The 26,794-nt window shown below is 32.3% G+C and overlaps 3 protein-coding genes across 3 annotated transcripts; 1 reads left to right on the top strand and 2 right to left on the bottom strand.

The window, feature by feature from the left end:
- Positions 1 to 1,956: 1,956 nt before the first annotated feature.
- On the bottom strand, positions 1,957 to 2,913 carry LOC106693667 (uncharacterized). Its single transcript, XM_014442350.2, has one exon. The coding sequence runs from the start codon at positions 2,911 to 2,913 to the stop codon at positions 1,957 to 1,959; it is 957 nt and encodes a 318-aa protein (XP_014297836.2).
- Positions 2,914 to 5,106: 2,193 nt separating this feature from the next.
- Positions 5,107 to 7,215, bottom strand: LOC103575255 (uncharacterized). The gene has a single exon (XM_008555006.3). The coding sequence runs from the start codon at positions 7,213 to 7,215 to the stop codon at positions 5,107 to 5,109; it is 2,109 nt and encodes a 702-aa protein (XP_008553228.3).
- Positions 7,216 to 11,627: 4,412 nt separating this feature from the next.
- LOC128667341 (uncharacterized) lies at positions 11,628 to 12,584 on the top strand. Its single transcript, XM_053737001.1, has one exon. The coding sequence runs from the start codon at positions 11,628 to 11,630 to the stop codon at positions 12,582 to 12,584; it is 957 nt and encodes a 318-aa protein (XP_053592976.1).
- The last annotated feature ends 14,210 nt before the right edge of the window (positions 12,585 to 26,794 follow it).

Genomic DNA, 26,794 nt, shown 5'->3' with positions numbered 1-26,794 from the left:
ATAATGCATTTGCGAGATATCATTACTATTCGTTATTGGTACATCAGGGCTAATCAGTTATGTGAGTATGTAATTTTTGTTGATTTTAAAAATAAGTTGGTATAAGTAGATATCCAAGGAAGGTTCTGGGCCATCTGGGGCACGATAAGCATGTTCTGTTGTACCGACGGACGGTAAGTTATCGATTTGTGATAACGTGTTGACTGTTGATGTGGTTATCTGGGGCCTTTTTGACATCATTTTGATGATGATTGACGTTCTTTGGCAGTCTTCTTATCGTCTGAGATCATTTCGAGCTTATCTAGGACCCTTTTGAGCTCGTGTTATGATAGATGGTGCCTTGTGTATATTTTGAGTAGGAAATTAAAAAAAAATATATACAATTTGTAATAATGTACAATTTATGTAAAATTATGTACAATTTCATTAATGACTAGAATGAGTTCTCGGAATGCCTATCAGGTTACAGGTTTTGGCATCATGTTTGCGCTTAACCCCAGAGCTAACACTAGCGTTGCCTACTCTGATTAATGCAATATGCACACGTAAATGTATGATTTGAAGTTTAATGTATTAAAACTGGGGTATGTAAGGGTACATGCGAAAAGCATACGAGAGCATGCCATCTAGTGGTATGGTTTCTCTCCCCCTTTTTTTCGCTGATGATGACATCAGGCGAGTCTGAACTGGTTTTTTCTAACTGCGTAGTAACATTTTTTAACTGCGCAATAGAATGTTCAAAATGATGACGTCATCTGACAAGTCTGAACTGGTTTTTCCTTTGTTCTATTTCTAACTGCGTAGTAACATTTCTCAACTGCGCAGTAGAATTTTCTAGATGATGACGTCATCCGACAAGTCTGAACTTGTTTTCGGCCTAGAGTGGGGATACTGAGCTGAGCGCTGAGCTCGAGAGCTCGCAGCAGTCAGTCTACATCGAGAAACATTCTAGTTAACGGCTTGTGCAAATGGATAAAAAATTCAGTGAAAGTGAAAGAATTTTTCTCTTACATAACCGGCCATACACCGATAACCTCGATGATATTATTGAATCGTTATTTGGTGACGTGCCTCCTGAGGATATTGGAAAATTTATCAATGATGTAATTGCGTTTGCTAATAATCTTGAAATCATTTAAAGTGTGCGAGAAGTATCGTGTCCAGACTGTGCCGAAAAAAGAAAGTTGGCAAAGAATCTATTTGAAATTAGTGAAAAGACAGAAAAACTGCAACTACGTATACTTAGGGAATCAAAAAAAATGTCTCGTCAAGGTTCAAGGTATGTAAAGATTTATTATATTTTTCATTAATTTAGCTATGAATATTTATTTAACTATTAACTTTTTTTATAGACTTCATGTATGCACTGATGAGTGTAACCACGATGCCCAAATCAAGTTCGAGGATATAAGCAGTGAAAGTGATATTTTCGAGGACGATGCTATTCCAAATTCCTATTATTATAGAAACGAGAATGAGGAAAAAAACAAAGAATTAGTTATTCGACGGCAAGAAATCGACTTACAACTTTCTCATTGGAAAGAATTATTATTGAACTTTAACGATCGCAGAGATTACGAAGAAGCGTGTCATGAAATAACATTTATATTAACTAAGTCATTGTTCAAAGCTAACAAGCCACAATAATGAATCTAATAATCGATTTTGTGGGTTTCGAGATGCCTGATGGCAGATTTGTGATAAAAGAACTGTGCGCTACTGATATTTGTGATGAAGTGTGTACATATGGACTTGCACGATGTGAGTATTGGTTGTTTGAACCACCTTTGGATCATGTTGATGTTGCTGTAATTTTATTGATTCGTTTTGTTTCGAGCAATCGATAACATACAGTGGTGCTTGTTCCAAAAATTTTTTCTTTGTTAGCAGTGGCTCAGGTTCTTTGTTGTAGTATGAAATTTGAAAATTTATATACATATCATACAACAGAACATATTAATTGTTTGTAATGTTGAAGTTTAAATTCCCATAAGGATAACTCTGAGAGTTTGAAAATAATTTTATGTCTCTGATGTTGCAGTGATCAAATACGCTGGTATTTTTTGTTGCATCATTTTTTCTTGCTGTTTGAAATCCAAGGATTACAAAACGTGGTTTCTCGAGCTGCGTAGATGTTTTGACAGTCCAAATGTGCTTCGAAGTATTAGGTAATAGTGGATACTCATACAGCTCCCAAGCACGAAAACTGATTGAGATAGCAGGATCACTTGATATATAATTCAAAGCTTCAATTTTTTGTTTATCAGCCATAGTCACATATGGTACAATCCACTCGATTTTTTGCGAGGTAATCTTAACAGCTTCAGCACGAGTTCCAGCAGCAGGTGCAGCTACAATGTATGCATTCAAATCGGAATTTGATCTTATCAAAATTAATTTATGTTTTGCATTGATGACGACCTTATGGTAATCTTCAGCAAATCCAAGCAGAAGACTCAGTGGTATAGATATATCAAAGTAACCATTGTCATTGTGCAATTTGTTCGCAGCTTTATCCATAATCCAGCCTGAATTTTGAAGTATATTTTCTTGAGCAGGACTCAGTGATGTGTATCCTTTCATAAGACTTGTGATGCCGACATTTTTGTTACGATCAATCTCAACACCTTTGAGCTCGTAGCGTATTTCTTCAAACATATGACATACTGTCATGTTGGCCATGTGAGTAGTTACACTCACAGCTGTACCATCGGACTTTGTGAATTTTCCGTACACATGTAATGTACTTTTTCTTGGGAGTAGACACAAATCTTGATGTTGAATGGCAATTCTCATTTCATCGCTGTTGTTAAATGTTGATGAATCATAGGGAAGATGAGCATGCGCTTGATAGTGCGCAATCGACTCATCAAAAATGATTTGACGTTGAATATTTAAGATTTCCGCTGCCATGGTCGTGTACACGTCAAACAACAAGAATAAATTTGTATTTTTTTAATTTTCCACGTAATTTTAGTCCTAAGCTCTGCAGGAACTGAGCGTTCTGATGTGTTAACACCTTGTGAGGTATTATACTCGGTGACTGATGTTGCTTGACCATGTTGCTGTCATTTTATACCCAGCACCACTTTTTGTCTCATACACGATACCCATTATTTTATAGACTTTATGTGCAGTCTTATGGTTATCGCCTCACCTCTAAAATTAGCCAGTTTTCCGTCTTGATCGACAATTTTCAGTCTGAGATTTTGTATTACTTGTACGGTGATCGGTAGATAAATGACGTGAGATGGCAATTCAACAATCTTATATCCTGGTGGCATAGTTGGAAAAAATTCATGAATAGTGTGAACTTTGTGCTCATTCATGTAAGCGCCTGATGTGATGTTGCACTCAACTCTCAGAGCATTCAGTTTTAATATCTTCACTGGTAAATCTGATGAGTGAGTTTTTAGTTGAAGAACATTGTCAGAAGTGTTATCAAGTGTGCGCTGATACAATTAATTACTTCAATGAAATCTTGCTGGATCCTCAAATAAATATTCAAGTCAGAAGAAGTGTACGTTCAAATATTGTTCTTTTATACTGGTATGCAGATCGATTTGCACAATTGAGTGGAGAAGTAACTGGTGGTGATTTGCGTGCAAACCGACGTCTCACTAAGTGGCAAGAACTTGAAATCGCATTCTCAAATAGTATTAGATCACGATGCGTGGTGAATCAAGCTCATACTGATCTTTGTGCTTTTCTTGATGATGCTCAAGACGTTGCCATTGAAAAAGTTGAGAATATGCTCAGAGATGTTGCTGGGATTAAAGTAAATGTTGAATTAATTTGTAAATTCAGAAATGTAAAAGCTGAAAATGTGATTGAAGAAACAAAGTCATTCAACACAAAGAGCCGAGACATTTTACCCGCAACATCTCTTGCTATTTGGTATAAAGATCAAGTCAACGATCTATTGCTGAAGAAAGTCGAGGAATTCAATCAAAAGGATTCTGGGTGGAGTTTAACTGAAATCCACAATTGGATAATTACAATGTCAAAATATGCGCCTCTTTAAGCTGGAGATTCAACGTTTGTGGAGCTACCCAAGGACATCCAAACGAAAAAAGCAGTTTTAAATATTCAAAATATTGATGAACACTGTTTTTTATAGAGCGTTGTTGCAGCATTATATCCTGCTACTAATGGTCATCCTGAGAGAAAAACATCATATCCTCACTTCAGCTTTATATTAAAATATGAAGGTATAAAATTTCCAATCACTTTAAATGATATCCCAAAATTTGAAAAATTAAATAATTTACTAATCAATGTCTACGGTATAGAGTCAGAATTTTGTAATAAAAAAACCAATAAAAGTACAATAATTCCTTTATATCTAAGTAAACTCAAAAAGTGTGATAAAAAAGTTATTCATCTCTTAATGGTACAGCAAAATATTAAATTAAATGAATCAGATTTTGATATTAGAAATTTTCAACCTAAAGGGTTTAGCAGGATAAGTATGACGAGTCGGCCCCCAAATGGGAATCGATATCGAAACCTATGTTTTAATATTGACTTGATGTTCTAACACGATTTATGTACTTTTCGCGACCGACTTCTGCTTTGACCTTGAGATAGAGAGCAAAATATCTGTATGCTTGACTATTACTGAATGTGATATATCTCTGAAGCTAATTAAGATAAAGAAATGAAACCAACGCGAGGTATTAGGTTACATTACATAGTACATCACATATATTTTTTTATAATTTTTAGAATAAAAAATTACATTAAAGAAATAAAAAAATCAAATTTTTTTTTCTGAGTCCTCTGTGACTTACAACCACGAAATTAATACATGTGATGCTCCTTTGTGTGCTCTATTACCCATAAAAATTGCGTGAAAAAAAAGTTGGTGCAACACAACGAAAAAAAATTATATGTGATTTCTGCCTTATGGTATACCCCTGTATTATAAGGTACACATTACATTATTGTTTTTCCTTTTATTGCACATCAGCTTGTTTTAAAACATAAGTAAATCGTCTTAAGAGGTGGGATAATAGTTTAAAAAAAAATGAGAAAAAAACTACCAATGTTCAATATTTATTATTATTACTTTTTCGTGTCAATCAAAATACAAGAGACAGAATATTAATTATCATCACTGTTGTAATTAATTACAATCGGAACACTTTGAGTTGCAAATAACTTAGTTAGGACCTCAGCAGGACGTACGATTCTGGACAAATATCGTCCATATGATAGATAATAAATAATCGCTGCTACATGAGAACAGCATCCCACTGTACGTTTGCAATTAGGGCAATCACAGCAATAACGAAGAATACTATTGTAGTCATTACCTTTCGGAATATAGTGGATGTAAATTCGATAGACTTTTCTATTTATATGTCTTGATTTTACTTCTGCTTTGATGAAATTAGGTGCTGATTTCACATATTGTACTGAGAGATTATTTTGATCGTCCATTATTTCGGCCAAGTAAGATATAGCTTGTGAAAACTGATATGAGCCTGTGAATAAAATCTTGAGCTGATCTTCAGTTAAACGTGGAAAGTCAAGTAGTTCAGATGCCGTTAAACATTTCAGTGTATTTTTTTTTCGGTTCCAATGTTGACTTTGTACTTCTTGACTCAAAGTATTTTCTATGTCCATTCTACTTTTCATATATTGTACTATAATGTTACTTAAACTACTATCCGAATGAAGTCTTTTCTCATAAGTGTTGTGCAGAAAACCAATAGTTTTACATAGCAGTTCCAGCTTTGGCAACATCTTATTATCAAAAGAATAATGTAAAAGTTTATACTTTTGGGCAATATTACCGTGAACAGCTTCTACTACCCACCTGATTTTCGTTATATTTCTCGATATATTAGCTTCTTCTGTACTGAGTTGAAGTTTATTACCTTTAAAAGCCGGCATAAGAACGTTGAAACCCTTGTCATTCAAAAACTCTACGACATCTCTAAATCCGCGATCTACAATAAATATATCATTGGGTAACAGAAGTTTTTTTAAGCCTGAAGGATTCTCTAAAACAACTTTCATAATTGTAGCATCATTTAGAGTTCCAGAAAAAGGTCCAGCAAAATCAAGGACAAAACCATTTGTCGTACATATTGCAAATGGCTTACATAAGTGTGTTTTCTTTTGTCCTGAGTACGATCTCCTTTGAAAATAATTATTTTTACTTTTCTGGTGTCGTACATATGTATCATCTACAATTAGTATAAGCTGATTTTCATTGACATTTAATAATTTTTTTGCATTATCACTGGTGTTCGCTATAAGTTGTTGTCGAGAAACAGCGTTATATCTAAAGGAGTACGGTAAAATTTCTTTTTCAAAACTTGTCAGTATTTGCGTGAAATATTCTGAAACTTGTTGGGCGTAAGGTAAACCAAAAATACTTGCGATTGTTTCATTTGAATTGCCAGTCTTTAGTTTAAACAGAAATATAATTAAAGCTTGAGTAACAGACCGTGTCCTTGTATCTCGCATAGATGTAAGTAATGATCTAAGATTTAATATATTTTCCCAAGATATTCCGGTTAAAGTCTTTACTTGATCTTCAGACATATCTAATTCGTTCATTCTATCGAATATTGATGACTGTGATTTATTTGACAGCGTATTGAAAAATAGTGTCAATTCAGTTTTTTCTACGTTACTAGTATTAGAGACTATGCGGAGACGTAATAAATCATCTTTATAAAAATAATTTCCAATTAAGTGCATCGAACAGCAACGATTACCTGTTGGTATAGAAATCAGTTTTTTAATAAACAATTGTATTCGTGTCTCCAAACATATTGTCATAAGATCAGTTGTTTTTTGACATATAATGCAATACTTGTGAGTAGATGCAACACGTTGAAGTGGAACTTCAATAAAATCATCACTCAGATGGTATTTATATGTAAAATCACTGTCACTACTGTTATCAGAATCTTCAGAGTAAACGTAAGTTTCTTCCGGCACTTCTCTAGTCGCTAATTCTTCAACAGATTCTTTTATGCTTAAAGATACCTCGTTAAATGCTGCACATTTAGAAGTAGAAGCTTTTTTGTTAACATATGGGATAAGTCGACACTTCTTACAAAAAATATCATTAACTATTACGGTTTTATTCAAACAGTCACTGAACACTTTAGCTTCTTCTTCATTCTTTATAATTTTTTTATAACCAGGAATCCTACTCAGGTACTTGTTACAATTTTTACACTTTTTCGACATTATGACTTAATAATAACTTGGTTCGATAGTTAATAATTTCGAAATGCTGATACAAAATACCAATGACAGAATTTAAGTTACAAACTGCCTCCTTGTGTAAGACAAATGACTGCGATTGTAGCTAAACAAACGATGCAATAAACAGCGCGATATGTAACAAGTTCGAACTTGTTTGTTTGTCCGCGCGTGTTAAATAGAGTCATGTTTATACACTCACACTGCAAGGCGTGAATCACATATAATTTTTTTTCGTTGTGTTGCACCAACTTTTTTTTCATGCAATTTTTATGGGTAATAGAGCACACAAAGGAGCATCACATATATTAATTTCGTGGTTGTAAGTCACAGAGGACTCAGAAAAAAAAATTTGATTTTTTTATTTTTTTAATGTAATTTTTTATTCTAAAAATTATAAAAAAATATATGTGATGTACTCTGTAATGTAACCTAATACCTCGCGTTGGTTTCATTTCTTTATCTTAATTAGCATCAGAGATATACCACATTCAGTAATAGTCAAGCATACAGATATTTTGCTCTCTATCTCAAGGTCAAAGCAGAAGTCGGTCGCGAAAAGTACATAAATCGTGTTAGAACATCAAGTCAATATTAAAACATAGGTTTCGATATCGATTCCCATTTGGGGGCCGACTCGTCATACTTATCCTGCTAAACCCTTTTACTTTGCTTTGATCAAAGATCTTTCACAACTAGTTCGATCTCAAATTTCCAAGTCTACCTGCAAATTATTTTTTTGTGATAGATGCTTGAATTATTTTAGATATGATTATTCGTAAGAAAATCACAAAGCTGATTGTTTTAAGATGAATAAAGTCCATATGACATTTCCAAAAAATCAAATTTTAAAATTCAAAAACTACTGATATAAAGACACGGTACCGTTTGTTGTATATGCAGACTTGGAATGTACACTAGAAAAAACCCAAGGAGATGATGAAACTCAGAAGCATGTTTCACACAGTGTAGCATTCTATCAACATTGCAGTTATGACAATAAATTATTTAAACTTGAATTAAATCGTTCAAAATTTTGTATTAATTGGTTTATTTTAAAATTAGAAAAATTAGCTATCGAGTATGAAGAATATTAAAAAAATCCTATACCAATGAAACCACTCACCAAACAGCAGCAAGAGACTCATAAACGGCAACTGTTTGTCATATTTGTGAAAAATAATTACAACAAAAAGAGATAAGTGTTATGATTACTGTCATTTCACTGGTCATTATCGCGGTCCAGCTCATATACCCATAGTTTTTCACAATTTATCCGGCTATGATTCACATTTTCTAATTAAAAGTCTAGCTATACTAATTAAAGGGGATGTAACTTTACTACCAATTAATAAAAAAAAAAAAAAAATCGATTGAAAATACTTCAGTGACATTACGATCTATCGACTCATTCAGATTTATGGCATCCAGCCTTGAAAAATTAGCTTCATATCTTGGTGATGATGAAAAGCTTATAACAAAACTTTACTATCCTGATCCTGATCAATTAAAATTAGTTACGCGCAAAGGCATATTTCCATATGAATATATTTCAAGTATTGATAAACTTAATGACGAACATTTGCCTGATCAAGTATCATTCTTCTCAAAATTAACAAATGAAAGTGTCTCTGATGAGGATTATTTTTTTGCTCAGCTAGTCTGGAAGAAATTTAACATCAAAACACTAGGAGAGTACTCAGATTTATATCTTAAAACTGATGTACTTCTTCTAGCAGATGTGTTTGAAAATTTTAGACGTAGCTGCTTTGAAACTTATAATCTTGATCCATTACATTACTATACTGCCCCCGGTCTGTCCAATGATGCAATGTTAAAATACACTGGTGTGGAACTTCAGCTTTTAACTGATCCTGAAATGGTACTTTTTATTGAGTAAGGAATCAGAGGTGGGGTATCTCAGTGTACAAACCGATATGCTGCTGCTAATGATCGGTACATGGGTAAAGACTTTGATCCAAGCAAAGCTGAATCATATTTAATGTACTATGATGCAAATAACTTGTATGGTGCAGCTATGAGCATGCCACTGCCGACTGGTTTATTTAAGTGGGTGGAAAATATTGATGATGATGATGTGAATAAATTTTTAAATGACAATGATGATGATACAGGATATATATTAGAAGTAGACTTAAGTTATCCTGAGGAGTTACATGAACTTCACAAGGACTTGCCCTTGTGCCCTGAGCACTTTGTACCGCCAGGATCCAAACACTCAAAATTATCAACAACTTTGTATGATAAAAAAAATTATATAATACATTATAAAAATTTACAACAATGTCTAGATTTAGGATTAAAATTAACAAAAGTCCGCAGAGTACTACAGTTCAAACAATCGCCTTGGCTCAAAACTTATATTGATAAAAAAACCGACGCTAGAAAATTAGCAAAAAACGAATTTAAAAAAAATTTTTATAAACTCATGAACAAAGCTGTATTTGGTAAGACTATGGAAAATGTAAGAAAGCATAAAGATGTGCAATTAAATCCGAATGGGAGGGTAAATATGGTGTCAAAGAATTGATATGTAAGCCAAATTTCCATAGTCTTACCATGTTTGATAAAGATATGGTAATTGTTGAGATGAAAAAAGTTAAAGTCTGTTTCGATAAACCTATCTATGTGGGCTTTTGTATTTTAGATTTGTCAAAAACATTAATTTACGATTTTCACTACAATTATATAAAAAAGAACTTTAAAAATGATGAGTCTCAATTAATGTACACATACACAGACAGTCTCATCTATCATTTCACCGTACCGGATGTCTATAAAATCATCAAACGTCATAATTTGAAAATGGAACAAATATTCATGGGTAAAGGTTTATACTTAAAGCCTTACAGACGTGGTATCGGTTTATATTTGAGACCATATCCAGCAGGTAGAGGATGCAAGTCAAAAAACAAGTAGAGCTAAAACATCGAGCACTCACAAACATCGACTTACTGAAGTACGCTAAAGCTCTCAAAATTCCAAACTTTCGTGGTGTTTTTATGAAAAAAGATTTACCTGAAACTGGACCAAGAAAAAATGAATCAGCTATTATTAATCTTGATGATAAACTCGGACCTGGTACTCATTAAGTTGCATACAAGAAAAATAATAATAAAGTTATTTATTTTGACAGTTTCGGTAATTTACAACCACCACAAGATCATATAGAATATCTCGATGTTGGTAGCGTAAAATCTAATCACAAAAGATATTAGGATTTTGATACAATTATATGTGGACATTTGTGTCTCAAATTTCTCACTGGAAAACTATAAATTTATGTGACTCTGTGTACAACACATCAGTCATGGCTGAGTCATTTACATTAACGCTGACGGGATCCACATCCGTGTTAGAGGCCAACTACTCCCCTCCAATTGAATTATCACGAACTACAAATTATGTTCTGGGACTTATAGAGTTATTAACATTTGACTCAATACCAAATATTGATGGTGGTGCTAATAAATTCTATGTCTCTTATCCTGTGGATGATAATTATATCGAAAAAATTGAGACAAATAATATTGATGAGAAAAAAGTAGTCAAGAAAAAAAGAGTAAAAAGAAATTCCACAATAATTACAAAGTTTGATGACAAAGTCTCAGTAACAAAAAATGATTCAGTAAGTGAAAATATAAAAGCTAGAAAACATAAAACTATTGAAGAGAGAGTCTTGACAATACCAACAGGAAGTTACGAAATCACTCACATTGAAAAATACATTCAAAAAAAATTACAAACCTCAGCATCAGCATAAGAGCCCATAATAATGAATTGAGAGGTAAAGTTAAGTTCAATAAATTTGTAAATTTTACACCTCAAGATTCTATTGGTAGACTGAAATTTATAAACCGAAAGCTGACACCGAATAAAACTCACTCATCAGATTTACCAGTGAAGATATTAAAACTGAATGCTCTGAGAGTTGAGTGCAACATCACATCAGGCGCTTACATGAATGAGCACAAAGTTCACACTATTCATGAATTTTTTCCAACTATGCCACCAGGATATAAGATTGTTGAATTGCCATCTCACGTCATTTATCTACCGATCACCGTACAAGTAATACAAAATCTCAGACTGAAAATTGTCGATCAAGACGGAAAACTGGCTAATTTTAGAGGTGAGGCGATAACCATAAGACTGCACATAAAGTCTATAAAATAATGGGTATCGTGTATGAGACAAAAAGTGGTGCTGGGTATAAAATGACAGCAACATGGTCAAGCAACATCAGTCACCGAGTATAATACCTCACAAGGTGTTAACACATCAGAACGCTCAGTTCCTGCAGAGCTTAGGACTAAAATTACGTGGAAAATTAAAAAAATACAAATTTATTCTTGTTGTTTGACGTGTACACGACCATGGCAGCGGAAATCTTAAATATTCAACGTCAAATCATTTTTGATGAGTCGATTGCGCACTATCAAGCGCATGCTCATCTTCCCTATGATTCATCAACATTTAACAACAGCGATGAAATGAGAATTGCCATTCAACATCAAGATTTGTGTCTACTCCCAAGAAAAAGTACATTACATGTGTACGGAAAATTCACAAAGTCCGATGGTACAGCTGTGAGTGTAACTACTCACATGGCCAACATGACAGTATGTCATATGTTTGAAGAAATACGCTACGAGCTCAAAGGTGTTGAGATTGATCGTAACAAAAATGTCGGCATCACAAGTCTTATGAAAGGATACACATCACTGAGTCCTGCTCAAGAAAATATACTTCAAAATTCAGGCTGGATTATGGATAAAGCTGCGAACAAATTGCACAATGACAATGGTTACTTTGATATATCTATACCACTGAGTCTTCTGCTTGGATTTGCTGAAGATTACCATAAGGTCGTCATCAATGCAAAACATAAATTAATTTTGATAAGATCAAATTCCGATTTGAATGCATACATTGTAGCTGCACCTGCTGCTGGAACTCGTGCTGAAGCTGTTAAGATTACCTCGCAAAAAATCGAGTGGATTGTACCATATGTGACTATGGCTGATAAACAAAAAATTGAAGCTTTGAATTATATATCAAGTGATCCTGCTATCTCAATCAGTTTTCGTGCTTGGGAGCTGTATGAGTATCCACTATTACCTAATACTTCGAAGCACATTTGGACTGTCAAAACATCTACGCAGCTCGAGAAACCACGTTTTGTAATCCTTGGATTTCAAACAGCAAGAAAAAATGATGCAACAAAAAATACCAGCGTATTTGATCACTGCAACATCAGAGACATAAAATTATTTTCAAACTCTCAGAGTTATCCTTATGGGAATTTAAACTTCAACATTACAAACAATTAATATGTTCTGTTGTATGATATGTATATAAATTTTCAAATTTCATACTACAACAAAGAACCTGAGCCACTGCTAACAAAGAAAAAATTTTTGGAACAAGCACCACTGTATGTTATCGATTGCTCGAAACAAAACGAATCAATAAAATTACAGCAACATCAACATGATCCAAAGGTGGTTCAAACAACCAATACTCACATCGTGCAAGTCCATATGTACACACTTCATCACAAATATCAGTAGCGCACAGTTCTTTTATCACAAATCTGCCATCAGGCATCTCGAAACCCACAAAATCGATTATTAGATTCATTATTGTGGCTTGTTAGCTTTGAACAATGACTTAGTTAATATAAATGTTATTTCATGACACGCTTCTTCGTAATCTCTGCGATCGTTAAAGTTCAATAATAATTCTTTCCAATGAGAAAGTTGTAAGTCGATTTCTTGCCGTCGAATAACTAATTCTTTGTTTTTTTCCTCATTCTCGTTTCTATAATAATAGGAATTTGGAATAGCATCGTCCTCGAAAATATCACTTTCACTGCTTATATCCTCGAACTTGATTTGGGCATCGTGGTTACACTCATCAGTGCATACATGAAGTCTATAAAAAAAGTTAATAGTTAAATAAATATTCATAGCTAAATTAATGAAAAATATAATAAATCTTTACATACCTTGAACCTTGACGAGACATTTTTTTTGATTCCCTAAGTATACGTAGTTGCAGTTTTTCTGTCTTTTCACTAATTTCAAATAGATTCTTTGCCAACTTTCTTTTTTCGGCACAGTCTGGACACGATACTTCTCGCACACTTTAAATGATTTCAAGATTATTAGCAAACGCAATTACATCATTGATAAATTTTCCAATATCCTCAGGAGGCACGTCACCAAATAACGATTCAATAATATCATCGAGGTTATCGGTGTATGGCCGGTTATGTAAGAGAAAAATTCTTTCACTTTCACTGAATTTTTTATCCATTTGCACAAGCCGTTAACTAGAATGTTTCTCGATGTAGACTGACTGCTGCGAGCTCTCGAGCTCAGCGCTCAGCTCAGTATCCCCACTCTAGGCCGAAAACAAGTTCAGACTTGTCGGATGACGTCATCATCTAGAAAATTCTACTGCGCAGTTGAGAAATGTTACTACGCAGTTAGAAATAGAACAAAGGAAAAACCAGTTCAGACTTGTCAGATGACGTCATCATCTTGAACATTCTATTGCGTAGTTAAAAAATGTTACTACACAGTTAGAAATAGAACAAAGGAAAAACCAGTTTAGACTTGTCAGATGACGTCATCATCTTGAACATTCTATTGCGCAGTTAAAAAATGTTACTATGCAGTTAGAAAAAACCAGTTCAGACTCGCCTGATGACGTCATCATCAGCGAAAAAAAGGGGGAGAGAAACTATACCACTAGATGGCATGCTCTCGTATGCTTTTCGCATGTACCCTTACATACCCCAATTTTAATACATTAAACTTCAAATCATACATTTACGTGTGCATATTGCATTAATCAGAGTAGGCAACACTAGTGTTAGCTCTGGGGTTAAGCGCAAACATGATGCCAGAACCTGTAACCTGATAGGCATTCCGAGAACTCATTCTATTCATTAATGAAATTGTACATAATTTTACATAAATTGTACATTATTACAAATTGTATATATTTTTTTTTTAATTTCCCACTCAAAATATACACAAGGCACCATCTATCATAACACGAGCTTAAAAGGGTCCTACGTAAGCTCAAAATGAGCTCAGACGGTAAAAAGACTGCCAAATAACGTCAATTATCATCAAAGTGATGACAAAGATCCCAGATAAGCTCAAAAATGAGCTCAGACGGTGAAAAGACTGCTAAATAACGTCAATTATCATCAAAATAATGTCGAAAAGGCCCCAGATAACCACACCAACAGTCGACACGGTATTACAAATCGATAACTTACCGTCTGTCGGTACAACGGAACATGTCAATCTTGCCACAGGTGGCCCAGAACCTTTCTTGTTTATCTACTGGGGTAATCTAGTAATTAATATCCTATCAGTAATTTATGAAAGATAAGGATTGCTACATAAATATATAAAATATAAAAAATACCCTGGCATATTCATCCAAATGAGTTTAAAAACTCATTTTATTTCAAGTTCATTACACAAATAAATTATGAATACTTAATTTCGAATTTTAAAAAAAAAATTTTTTTTTCTTTGTTAAGTAATAAATAAAATCAGACGAAAAACTTCTAAGAAAATAAATATTGTTTAATCATAAAACAATTAATTTCGAAAATTCGCTAAAATTAATATTCAAATAACTTCAAGATCATGTATTTTTAAATTAATCGATTTAGAGATATAAGTTATGAAACCTCTTTTAGAGAAAACTAAATTCTGTACAAAAAAGGTCGTGGACTGTTTTCTCTAAGCTCGACATTTCATGAGTTAACAGCAAAAAGCCATCAATTTGATATAAAATTTAATATTAAAGACTCACAGGAAAGCTAGAGTTTAACTCAGAGCTAAGCAGATACTGGCTTCTTTACAGAGCATACAATTCTCTTCAAGAAAAACTTTGGACCGATACGATACAGAAATGTAGGGCTGAGTTTTATTCATTAAAAAGGAAAAAAACTAAATTTACGTGCTTTTAGCATGGAAAAACGTTGACGCCGTTGTTCCAGTGGTTAATATTAATATTAAGAGCTCAAAATTGGACAAAATTTTGATTTTAACATATAGAACAAGATTTTCAATGGGGAGTGAAGAAAACAAAATATTCGTTTGAAACAGAGCACTCTAATATATATATATATATATATATATATATATATATATATATATATATCTATATGGGAAATTCCACCAAATAAAGTTATTTATACGGGATGACCCTTATCGATTTGATTAAAATTTTGTGGAGTCTTTTCATCTATTGAAAAAAAAATTCTCAGAAAATTTGAGCCTTTAATATGCGGCAGTTTCGAAGTTATGATTTTTTGAATTTTTTAACAATTTTTGTTTTCAACTTTTTCATTACTTTTTTTGAAGGAAACAATTTAGAAAAGAAAATGAGCACATAATAGTTTTTCGTAGAAAAAATTCTCAGCTTTCCAACGAAAATATCCATTTTTTATTTTAAGTTTTAGAAGACCCTTTAAAATTCGTTTAATATAGGTAAAACGATTTTCATGACTGTGCGGCGCTTGATACATCTAATTTGATATTTTTTTCTGAAAGCTGAGACCTTTTCCCACGAAATATGTAATTTTCACGATGTACATATTTTTTGTTTGAACAAAATCAATGATTATTTAAATACAAGTTGTTGATTCTATAGTTTTATCAAACTGTACTGGTTCATTGTGTGGCAAGAGATGAAAGAAAACGATATCAGACAAGAGTGAAGTAGACTGCCCAAGCCTTAGGCAAAAGCTGACAATAACTGCAATCTGAAGTCGTGTTTCATCTTGTGTTGCACACAAGTTTTTTCATGATTACCTGTATTGAAAATTAGTTTCAGTGGCAGCAGCCAATTAAAATCAAGTTAATTAAAGATCAATGGTGTGATTAACCATAAGTGTACGCGTACCTTTTGATTTGCAATTTATAATTAAACAGAAACCATAAATACTATTCATTATTTAGACAAATTTTTATAAAACGATGACAAAGTTAGAACTGTCATTAAGGCAGATAACATCAATAGCCTGAAATCATTTTTGAATAAAACGCAAGAATCAAAGTTCAAATTACTAATTCCAGAACTTGAAGCTTTAATGCTGATATCATGAAAAATAGTTTTATAATTTTTTGTCAGAGCTTTACTGCAGACACATATCAGAAAACATATTCTCACACCGCAAGATTTATTCATCCAGGCTATTCAAAATTTTACCGGCGTTGTTTTCACTTTCATAACCAACTCTTATTAAAAGAAACGATTGAAAACGATTTGAAAAAAAATTTTTAATACTTTTTAATGCTTTTGAATACTTTGAATACTTTTTAATCACCCTTTTTATGGGCATTTAACATTACAAATCGTTTCGAATCGTTTCTTTTAATCAAGGAATAAAGACATTTTATAGAAAATAAATGTTTTAGACGTACGATACCTAGAGTCAAATACGGTGAAAGAAATTCAAGCAGTACATCTTTTCTCACCTGTTGTTGATAGACTAGGATATATTTGTGTTAAAAATGTATCAAGATCCTCAAAAAAGTTAAGAATTGAAGTTTTTTAATCATAGAGAGTTTATATTTCATTTAATTTTGTTCAAACAAAAAATATGCACATCGTGAAAATTACATATTTTGTGGGAAAAGGTCTCAGCTTTCAGAAAAAAATATCAAATCAGATGTATCAAGCGCCACACAGTCATAAAAATCGTTTTACCTATTTTAAACGAATTTTAAAGGGTGTTCTATAACTTTTTATAAAAAATGGATATTTTCGTTGGAAAGCTGAGAATTTTTCCTACGAAAAACTATTATGTGCTCATTTTTTTTTTTAAATTGTTTCCTTCGAAAAAAGTAATGAAAAAGTTGAAAACAAAAATTTTTGAAAAATTCAAAAAATCATAACTTTGAAACTGCCGCATATTAAAGGCTCAAATTTTCAGAGAATTTTTTTTTCAATAGATGGAAAGACTCCACAAAATTTTAATCAAATCGATAAGGGTCACCCCATAAAAATAACTTTATTTGGTAAAATGACCCATATATATATATATTAGGGTGCTTGTTTCAGAGCAATATTTTTTTTTTTAAGGTGCTGACTCAAAATCTTGTAGAATATATAAAAAAAAAAGATTTGGTTAAAATTTGAGCCCTTAGCAACTATTTTTAGAGGTCACCAATTCATTTTCCAGTTTTCCCATTTAAATAATACACAAAAATCATTTTTTTACACTTTTCTACATAGATCATAATTTAGTCTCATAGAGCATAAAATTCTCAAAAAAAAGTCTGTCACGAAAAATTTATCTAGCGAATATTTTTATTACGTAATTATATTATATTTATTATATTATACTTGAAATTTATATTAAATAGCTCATAACTGTTGTGCTATTGATAACAAAATTGAGTCCTATACAACAAATTCGTAAAGTTCAATGAGACCTACAAAATTGTCATTTGACTTTTGTTCATAGAGTCAATAATCTATTCCTTAAATCCAATTAAAGATAAACTTTCATATAAAGCACATTCAGGACTAATTACGTAATAAAAATATTTTTCAGACAATTCTTTCGTGACATACTTTATTGAATTTTATGCTCTATAAGAATAAATTATGATCTGAGTAGGAAAAAAATTTCTCCACAGGTTACGGAGAAGAAAAGTGTAAAAAAATTATTTTTGTATGTTATTTAAATGGGAAAACTAGCAAATGAATTGGCGACCTCTAGAAATAGTAGTTAAGGGCTCAAATTTTTATTAATTTTTTTTTTCTACATATTCTACCAGATTTCGAGTCAGCACCTTGAAAAAAAAATATTGCTCTGAAACGAACCACCCTAATATATATTTATAGTAACATGATGAAGAATTCGACATCGACTAGTGGTTTGGAATTATATGAATATAATGAAATGTTACCTGGTGAGCAATCTTTGGTGACATCTATGATCACTATTCCGACTTCGACGGAGTAATCGATCCAACACATGGATTGAAACGAGTGATCCAGCTGCGACGCCAAACTGAAAGCCGCGCTTCGGTATTTTTGAACGATTTTGATTCACGACAGTCTAGAATAATGCCGAAATTTGATCAACGACTAGTTCAATTAATTAATAGTGAATTATTTTCGAGTGGACCATAACCACCTATCGTGAACAAGCCGAAGCATTGGCACAAAATTGAACAAAGTGTACCAGTGAATTAAGTATTGAACAAGTGATACGCGCTTACGTAAATACGATGAATTACGCGTTATAATTGTATGATAGTGCCAAATAACGCGTTACTAAAATAAAATATTATTTTATATTTTATTTTATTTCAATTGAGCAATTCTGAGAATTACGGATTATCTGTGTCTCATTCGCAACGGCAGTTAAGTCTTGCCGTGTACAATATTATGACGTCACTCGTCAAGTATTCCGTTAATACGCACGTCGTATGTGTGTGTGTGTGTGTGAAAAATAAAATACGTTTATTTTATTTCATCAACTGACAGTTTTTTTTTTGCTCTGAGTAGGAACTGATTTTTTGTTTCCATCAACTAAGACTTTTACGAACAATTTATTGCTTATATCGAGTCAAGCCGACCACAGTTTATATTTTGCTGTAACCAATTATTTTTGTGATACCGATCAATTTAATTTGTATGTCTCATATACGACTAATTATTTCGTTTAATTCTGGTCAATTAATTTGTCGTATTCATAAGTGCCTGACCTTTCCCCGATCCGCCACCCTGAGCTGACTTTTCGACAATTGTTTATTGGTGATTATAAAATCACCTGGCGCTTAACTTTTAATTTTTGGACAAGGTTGCTAAATAGTACGCGTATTCGGACTTCACTCCGGTAGATCCCTGGTGGGGAAAAACCCGTTACAATATATATATATATATATATATATATATATATATATATATATATATATATATATATAAATATATATATATTTATATTGACGTTCTAACTAGCACAGTGCCTAACTGAGTATATTTTGTAGGTGATTTTGTGCAATTTTTAGATACTAATAGTCAGAGAAAAAATTATTTAAGTAACCTTGACAAAAGTACTATACTTATACTAAATGAAGAATTGATTTTTAGATAAAAAAAAAATTTTTAACTTCCTTTTTTTCGTATAAATATAGGATTTTCTGAAATGGAGTAGACTATTTTCTAATTAGAGCGTCGATATATACAAATATATATACTTGAAGTATAATCGGATGGACAAATTTCGCTCTAAAAAAATAAATGATTAAACTTCGTAAGAAAAAACAAAAAAAATTCTGCCCCCTGCCGATGGATTAGAAGTAGTAATTATTATTGACACTTCAATAATTTATAAAGGATAAACTGATCGTTTTGATTATTATAAAAACGAAAGCAATAAGCACATGCTGATCGAAAAATATCGAAAACCACGTTTCCGTGTCCAGAAGTAAAAGGTCTGAACTAATCCTAACTGATGTTCCTAGAATCATTTGAACTTAATATGCACTTAAATTCGAGCTATTCAATGTAAAATAATTCATAACTCAAGTTACTATTAGAAAATATAGTGAGCAGACCCCTTAACTGAAAAAAAAATATTCTGACATCAGCAGGTGGATCAGAAGAAGTAATTATGAATGACTGTATAAGTTCGATAATCTATGAATGTTAAAACAACATTCCTAAATATTATTAAATCAAAAACTTTGAGCCTACTGATCAAAAAATATCAAGCGTTACGTTTACAAGTCCAGGAATAGAAGATCTAAATTTATCCTGACTTTTGTCTATAAATTCTGCACTTAAATCTGATTTACTTTATTATATTTCAAAATTTTCTTTAACTGTCATTATCGTTATAATACGTTAAGATTTCTTGACTGAAGCGTAATTTTAGATAGTCATTTTAACTCATTAGATAATGATTAGAAAAAGTATAGTTCTTTTGTTCGAAGCAACTCGATGCCTACTTTTATTTGTGCACTTCGATGATCTCAGAGTGATCTACAATCACATTATATTGATCTGCAATTAAATAGAAATCTATTTTTGAAAACGTATTCTTGTGATGACTATGAATGATATAATTCTTCAAAATAAAAATTTTTTCTCAATAAAAGTATTCATTTTTACTTAGCATATAGTTTGAAAAGTTACTTTCATTCTTGCGCCTGCGTGAAGTCAGCTCTTGCGGTTCTGGATAGTTTTTTTATTTTACTCATTTATAATGCTATTTTTTTTTTCTTATATTAATTCACTCTGTATGTAGACCATCGGCCTGTCCCATGATATACAATTTCAACTTAGCTCAATTTCCCTATGCCCGGTTTGTGCGGCTGTGTCCCAACTTGTGCTTGTACGGTACTGCATCATTACGGTAATGCCCTACTACCTTCCTAGTGCAATGGAGGTGCAGTAGCGTAGGAAAACCACAGAGAAAACCTAGCCAGTACAGTTTTCGGTTTGAGTAAAGCTCCAGTGGTCGATAAAATTCCCATTTTACCGATCACTGGATCTTCATCCCGCGCCTAACGGTCAAAGATCTTCGTTCGAGCCCAACGCGTGGCTAAGCGGTCACCCAGCCAAGTAGTAATCATGCTCGATGCTTCTTAACTTCGGTGATCGCCCGAGCCACGTGTGTGCCGAACGGCTGCCTTAGCCGCTTTATAATGCTATATTTGAGGTATATCTTCGTTGTCATGAAGTGCACTTTATGTTCACTTAATGCTAATGCATTAAAAAAAGAAAAAAACATTTTTTTATTCCAAAGTTCCGCAAAGTTTTATAATGTTGGCGATCCTTTTATTTTTTTTTAATTATTTTTGCAACCGGAAGTGCACTTAATATTTTGTTTGCGTACTTAACTAGCTCCTGAAAAGCACCTAATTTTGACCTTGAAATAATTTAATTATCTACAAGTGGGTTGCCCAGTTGAGGGAGGTCAAGCACTCATTCAAACACGGCAACGTATGTGAAAACTTATCAACTTACCACACGGCTTATAAAATTATAAATTATTTTCTTATTATTGATTGAATTATCATTTACGACTTAATTAATAATACTATTATTAATCTATTCAAGAATCTCACCAATAAAATAAGATATGGATAGGATGTACCGATAATAGATAGAGTAAATGGTAAGTCATTGCAACGATTGTTTATTGCCAATCATAACAATACAAATTACTTACAAGAAGATGCAAGCGCTGAATAAAATGTAGATGGCTCAGTGTCGTTTTGTATTACGAGTATATCGCCGGTAACGTACTATAATATTTGATTCACTTAAACTTTATTTCGAATTTTATACTTTTAAACAGTAAAATATGATTGCAAGCGAATTGCCAGCAATGTAAAGAATATCGCAAGTTAATTGCCCGATTTACAAAGAATGCAAGTAGATTGCCCGTATTAACGGAATCGCGGGCCAATTGGTAGTATACCACAATTGTGAATAAGCTATGTGACTTATTACTAATTGTCCTGGGATCGAAATGATTGACCGATAAATTTGGGCTTAAGAGTAGCCTCAGGACTATGTACCCACTTTACCCTTACGGACATGCGTGAACGTGAAATTTAGTCATGTGACTACGACATTATAACTTGTTTATTTTCAGCCGGCAAGGAGACGGGGAAAAATAGGAACCGCAAGACTGAGGACGACGAAGACAATTCACGTCTCAATATTTATTCAATACCCGGAAAAAAAGTTGCAAAATTGAACTCTTATGTGCGTATTTATTACAATTTAGTTTAGTAGTTAAACGTTGTGAATAAGTAACCGGAAAAATTTCATTTTTATTTAGGCATAACAAATATAACAGTTTCAAATTCAATATTGTCCAGATCTCAATAGTGAACAAATCTTATAATTTAAATTTCATTTCAAAAATTACAATCTCACGATGTTATTTTTTCTACAAATTTTCTAAATTATATTCCTTAAGTCCAAAAAAATTTATTGTTACAGTTTCATGCAGTAAAAAGTATTTCTTTTGCTTGAGTCTATGCTTTGCAAATGCGAATCTATGAAATGTAGGATAAAAAAATTACAGTTTTATTAGACAAAAAGAGATGATTATTTTTTTGAATATTCGATGATCACCCGAGTTGAAATTTAAATCGTCAGTCAAACGTAATGAACGTTTGAATCGTCAGTCGGATGTAATGAACATTGAAATTGCCAGTCGAGCGTAATGAACGCTGGAATGTTCAGTCGAACGTAATGAGCATTGGGATGGCAAATCGGACGTAATGGACGTCGAAATCGTCATCTACATACTTAATGTTACAAAAGATGGAAAAAATCAATTTCCTTCGGTTTCTCCGTGGGGATTTTTCGTGGATCAAAAGATAAAGATAATCCCGTTTCTGCATTATTCGGCTTACAGACTTGAACTTCGGTACAAATCTTTCCAATAATCTGACGGATTCCCCGCAATTGGAATTTTTCCGAAAACTCCGAGGGGGGTTTTATTGCGGTGGAAGATGAGAATACTTGCATTTTAACCTAATGAGACTTACAGGCGTGAACTTTCTCATTGATATTCCCCACAATCTTAGAGATCTCTTATCATCTGCATTTTTTTCAATTACCATCTCCAAGGAAGATTTCAGTGCAGTCAAAGTTATAAATACTCCCTTTTTTTCGTCATAAGTCTGACAGATCTGAACTTCGGCAAAAATATTCCCAACAATCTTATGAATTGTTCACCATCGGTATTTTTTCGAAAACTGAATAAAAAAATGGAAACATCAGAGTAATTAAATCTTGACTCTACTGATACCCCTCTCAGAGTTAGTTTTCGAAAAAAATACTCACGGTGGGGGATTCGTTAGACTGTTGGGAACATTATTTCTAAAGTTCGGGTCTGTAAGACTTATGATAAGAAAAAGGGAGTGTTTTTAACTTTGACCACACTGAAATCCCCCTTGGAGTTGGTTTTTGAAAAAAATACAGATGATGAGGGAATTCAAAGATTGTTGGGAATATTAATGACAAAGTCCACGTCGTAAGTCTCATTATGTCAATACGCAAGTATTTTAATCGTCCACTCCAGTCAAATCCCCCTCGGAGCTAGTTTTCGGAAAAATTCCAATTGCGGGGGATTCATCAGAATATTGGAAAGCTTGCCAAAGTTTAAGTCTGTAAGCCGTATAATGAAGAAACGGGAGTATTTTTATCGTTCATTCCACTTAAACCCCCCACGGAGAAACCGAAGGAAATTGATTTTTTCCATCTTTTGTAACATTGAGTATCTAGATGACGATTTCGACGTCCAATACGTCCGATTTACCATCCCAATGCTCATTACGTTTGACTGAACATTCCAGCGTTCATTACGCTCGACTGACAATTTCAACGTTCATTACATCCGACTGACGATTCAAACGTTCATTACGTTTGACTGACGATTTAAATTTCGACTTGGGCAGAATAATAATAATAATAACTTTAAATTAAAAAATTTAATGTCTTCTGAAGTAAAATTGATTCCTTTTTCTCGTATCTACGTAATAAAATGATATAAATTCTAACAAAAAATAAGAAGTTCAGAATTTTATAAAATAAAACTCATTATTCATTTATTGATAAATGAGTCAAGCAATTATATTGAAACTATCTTTAATCTAACTATTATCATATTCAATATAACCATGAGAAATATTATATTGATATTTTCTAGTTTAAAAATAACTATTTATGATAAAAGTCGGATGCGTAACATATTATGGCATAAGTCGGTTCCAGAATAAGCTGACAGGCGCTATAAATAGTATTCTCATGATTTTTCTTACTACACAATACAACCATAGGCAAATTTTAGAAAAGACTCATACCAGAATTGTTAAATATCAGATAAATAACTAACTATATTTTATGCAATCCATGATTCAGATGTCAATATATAGCGAAAATTATTGCGAACAAATGACTAGTATAACACGTATATCGCACTGTTAAAAAAATTATTGGAGTTCATGAGTGGTACGCACAACGAGGAAGTATTTAAAATAAATCGACAAGGAAAATTTGGATAGAAGGGGATTTGGCAAGATCAGGAAGGAACCTTCTCGATGAAAACTCTATAAATAAATTGAGAAAAATATGGATAGTTCAAACTGGGAATCAAACCTAGTCCATGTCGGTGTCTCTCCTGGTTAGTGAGTACTTAACCTGCAAATTATCTTGCCAGGGGAAACACGGCAGGGAAGAGACGTTTCTTTCACTAACTTTAATTTTTTGACTGGCATAAATTAATTTTCAATTGAAAACGTGTCACTTTTCAAGTAGGGGAGAGTGGGGTCAATTGAACCAAAAATACTTTGACATTTTCTTTTTATATGAATAAAAGCAAAATGATAACTTTTTTTTTTACGAAATTATAATTTATTATGTAGACTACCATTTCTTATAAGCACATAACTTAACAAATGATGAAAATTTTCAATAAATACAAAATTCTCCAACTGCATTAAATGGTTCAATCGTCCCCTTTGCGGGGGCAATTGAACCAAGAGTATGAGAACCACAAACGAATGACTTCAATGAATAATTTACTATTCATTACAGCTTAAAACTAAAATTACAAAATTTCTTATAGTATTTATTATCTTTTATAATATTATATGTTATAACAATCACTTTTAAAACTGCTGTCAACATAACTATTTTTTTTCTTGGTTAGTTAAGCTTTTTTTGACATTTAGTCAACACGTGCGCGCATGTGTGATGCTCACAGTGTGATTCGTATAGTTTAACCATCCCCGAGAGTACTGGTTCAATTGACCCCATATGATTTTATTGAAATAATTAGTTTACAAAAAAATATTCAAGAACTATTTTACTAAAAGTAAAGTTAGAAATTTATAACTAATATATGTATGAAGGTATTACAAAAAAAATTTTAAAATTACATTTAAAAAATGAAAAATTATTAAACAATTTGTCCAGAACTGAAAAAAAAGTTCAGATGCTTAAAAACACAAAAATTTAATTTTTTTAATATTAAATCATTATATTGGTTACAAATTTTGGTCAGACTAAGGTTCAGTGTATTCAAATATAATTCCAAAAGGACGACTCACTTTTATATTTTTTTCGATTTTTTAAGCTTACTGGTTCAATTGCCCCATGGTTCAATTGACCCCTTTCTCTCATATTATACTATAGCTCAATTAAAACAATAAATACATAATAAATTAAGTGAATTATACAAATTTATGGTTTACCAGTGGCGAGACAAAGTAACCTTCCAAAGAAACTGCACCGCACTGTTGCGTCGTGCCAATTAGAAAATGATAGTGATTTAACGCCTGGCTTGGTCAGTACTACCATCTTCTCGCTGATTCGTGTTCATGAGCTCCATTTTTATTATGGTCATCTAATATTTCAATTTTTTTTAGCGGATTGTAATTTGCCAGCGTAGATACACATAGAAAGCGAGACATACTTAGTTTCAAAATTATGAAAATAAACAAATACTTTTGTATTTTTTCTTATTATACTTAAGTATACTCATTTAAATTTGTGCTAAATTTACTTTAACTAGGATATTGCCACAAAGAAGGTATATAATATTTGCATGCTTAACCAAAAATATCAATGGGACAAACCAGGGTAGAGACTTTTACAAATGTAATCGCGTAATTTTAGGAAAATATGTTTTACTTAAGCATTCAATCATAATGTTATTAAGAAAATACATGAAGATGCTGCTATTTATTGCGTAAAATGGCAACATATAAAATAAGAAATATATTTTATACTGATTGCCGTACATATTACCTCTCATCGTAGAGTGACCCATATATAAACGTCAGAAATTTTTTTTTAAGTAGATTTTATAAAAATCTATCTATTGTATTTTTCCTTATGATAAAATTTTCAAAAAATTCTGTTACCTCTAAACTCAGCTCGACGAGCTGAGTCAAGAAATACAGGTGGTTCAAAAGTTTATATATATATATATATATATATATATATATATATATATATATATATATATATATATATATATATAATGTAGTGACTGGTATCTTAAATTAATACCACCTATACACTACAATAATAACACACTTATATTAGAAATAATAACACCACAATTAACAGCAGTAAAAAAAGCAAAGAGATATATAGTTTATTGATATACAGATATTTGCTGTTAAGATGTCAATATAAGAGTGACTGACTCTAGTCGTGCATTTATTAAACAAGAGAAGAAGGCATTTGTTTTCTAGCTATTCAAATATTTTAAAACATCAGTTCACATTCGTTACACTACCCCTTTCTCAATAAATTATCGTCCCGATAAAAATTGTGTTGGGCGAATCGAACTTAATTGAAACAAAAATCATTTACAATTTTGGTCCGAATCCGCTATGGTCCCAACACACTCTATCTATCACCCTACAGAGAAAAAAACACCACAGCAAAAAAGCAACCCTGTAAGCTAACGCAAAGATAATAAAAAAAAATTAAAAAATAGTCTATAGTTTCA

This window comes from Microplitis demolitor, chromosome 2 (assembly GCF_026212275.2).
Source record: "Microplitis demolitor isolate Queensland-Clemson2020A chromosome 2, iyMicDemo2.1a, whole genome shotgun sequence".
Lineage (NCBI taxonomy): Eukaryota > Metazoa > Arthropoda > Insecta > Hymenoptera > Braconidae > Microplitis > Microplitis demolitor.
Note: the sequence above shows the minus strand (reverse complement) of the source record. Positions and strands in the feature narration are given on the sequence as shown.

Coding starts and splice junctions, on each gene's coding strand:
- LOC106693667 (XM_014442350.2), bottom strand. CDS start 2,913: ATGGCAGCGGAAATCTTAAATATTCAACGTCAAATCATTTTTGATGAG.
- LOC128667341 (XM_053737001.1), top strand. CDS start 11,628: ATGGCAGCGGAAATCTTAAATATTCAACGTCAAATCATTTTTGATGAG.
- LOC103575255 (XM_008555006.3), bottom strand. CDS start 7,215: ATGTCGAAAAAGTGTAAAAATTGTAACAAGTACCTGAGTAGGATTCCT.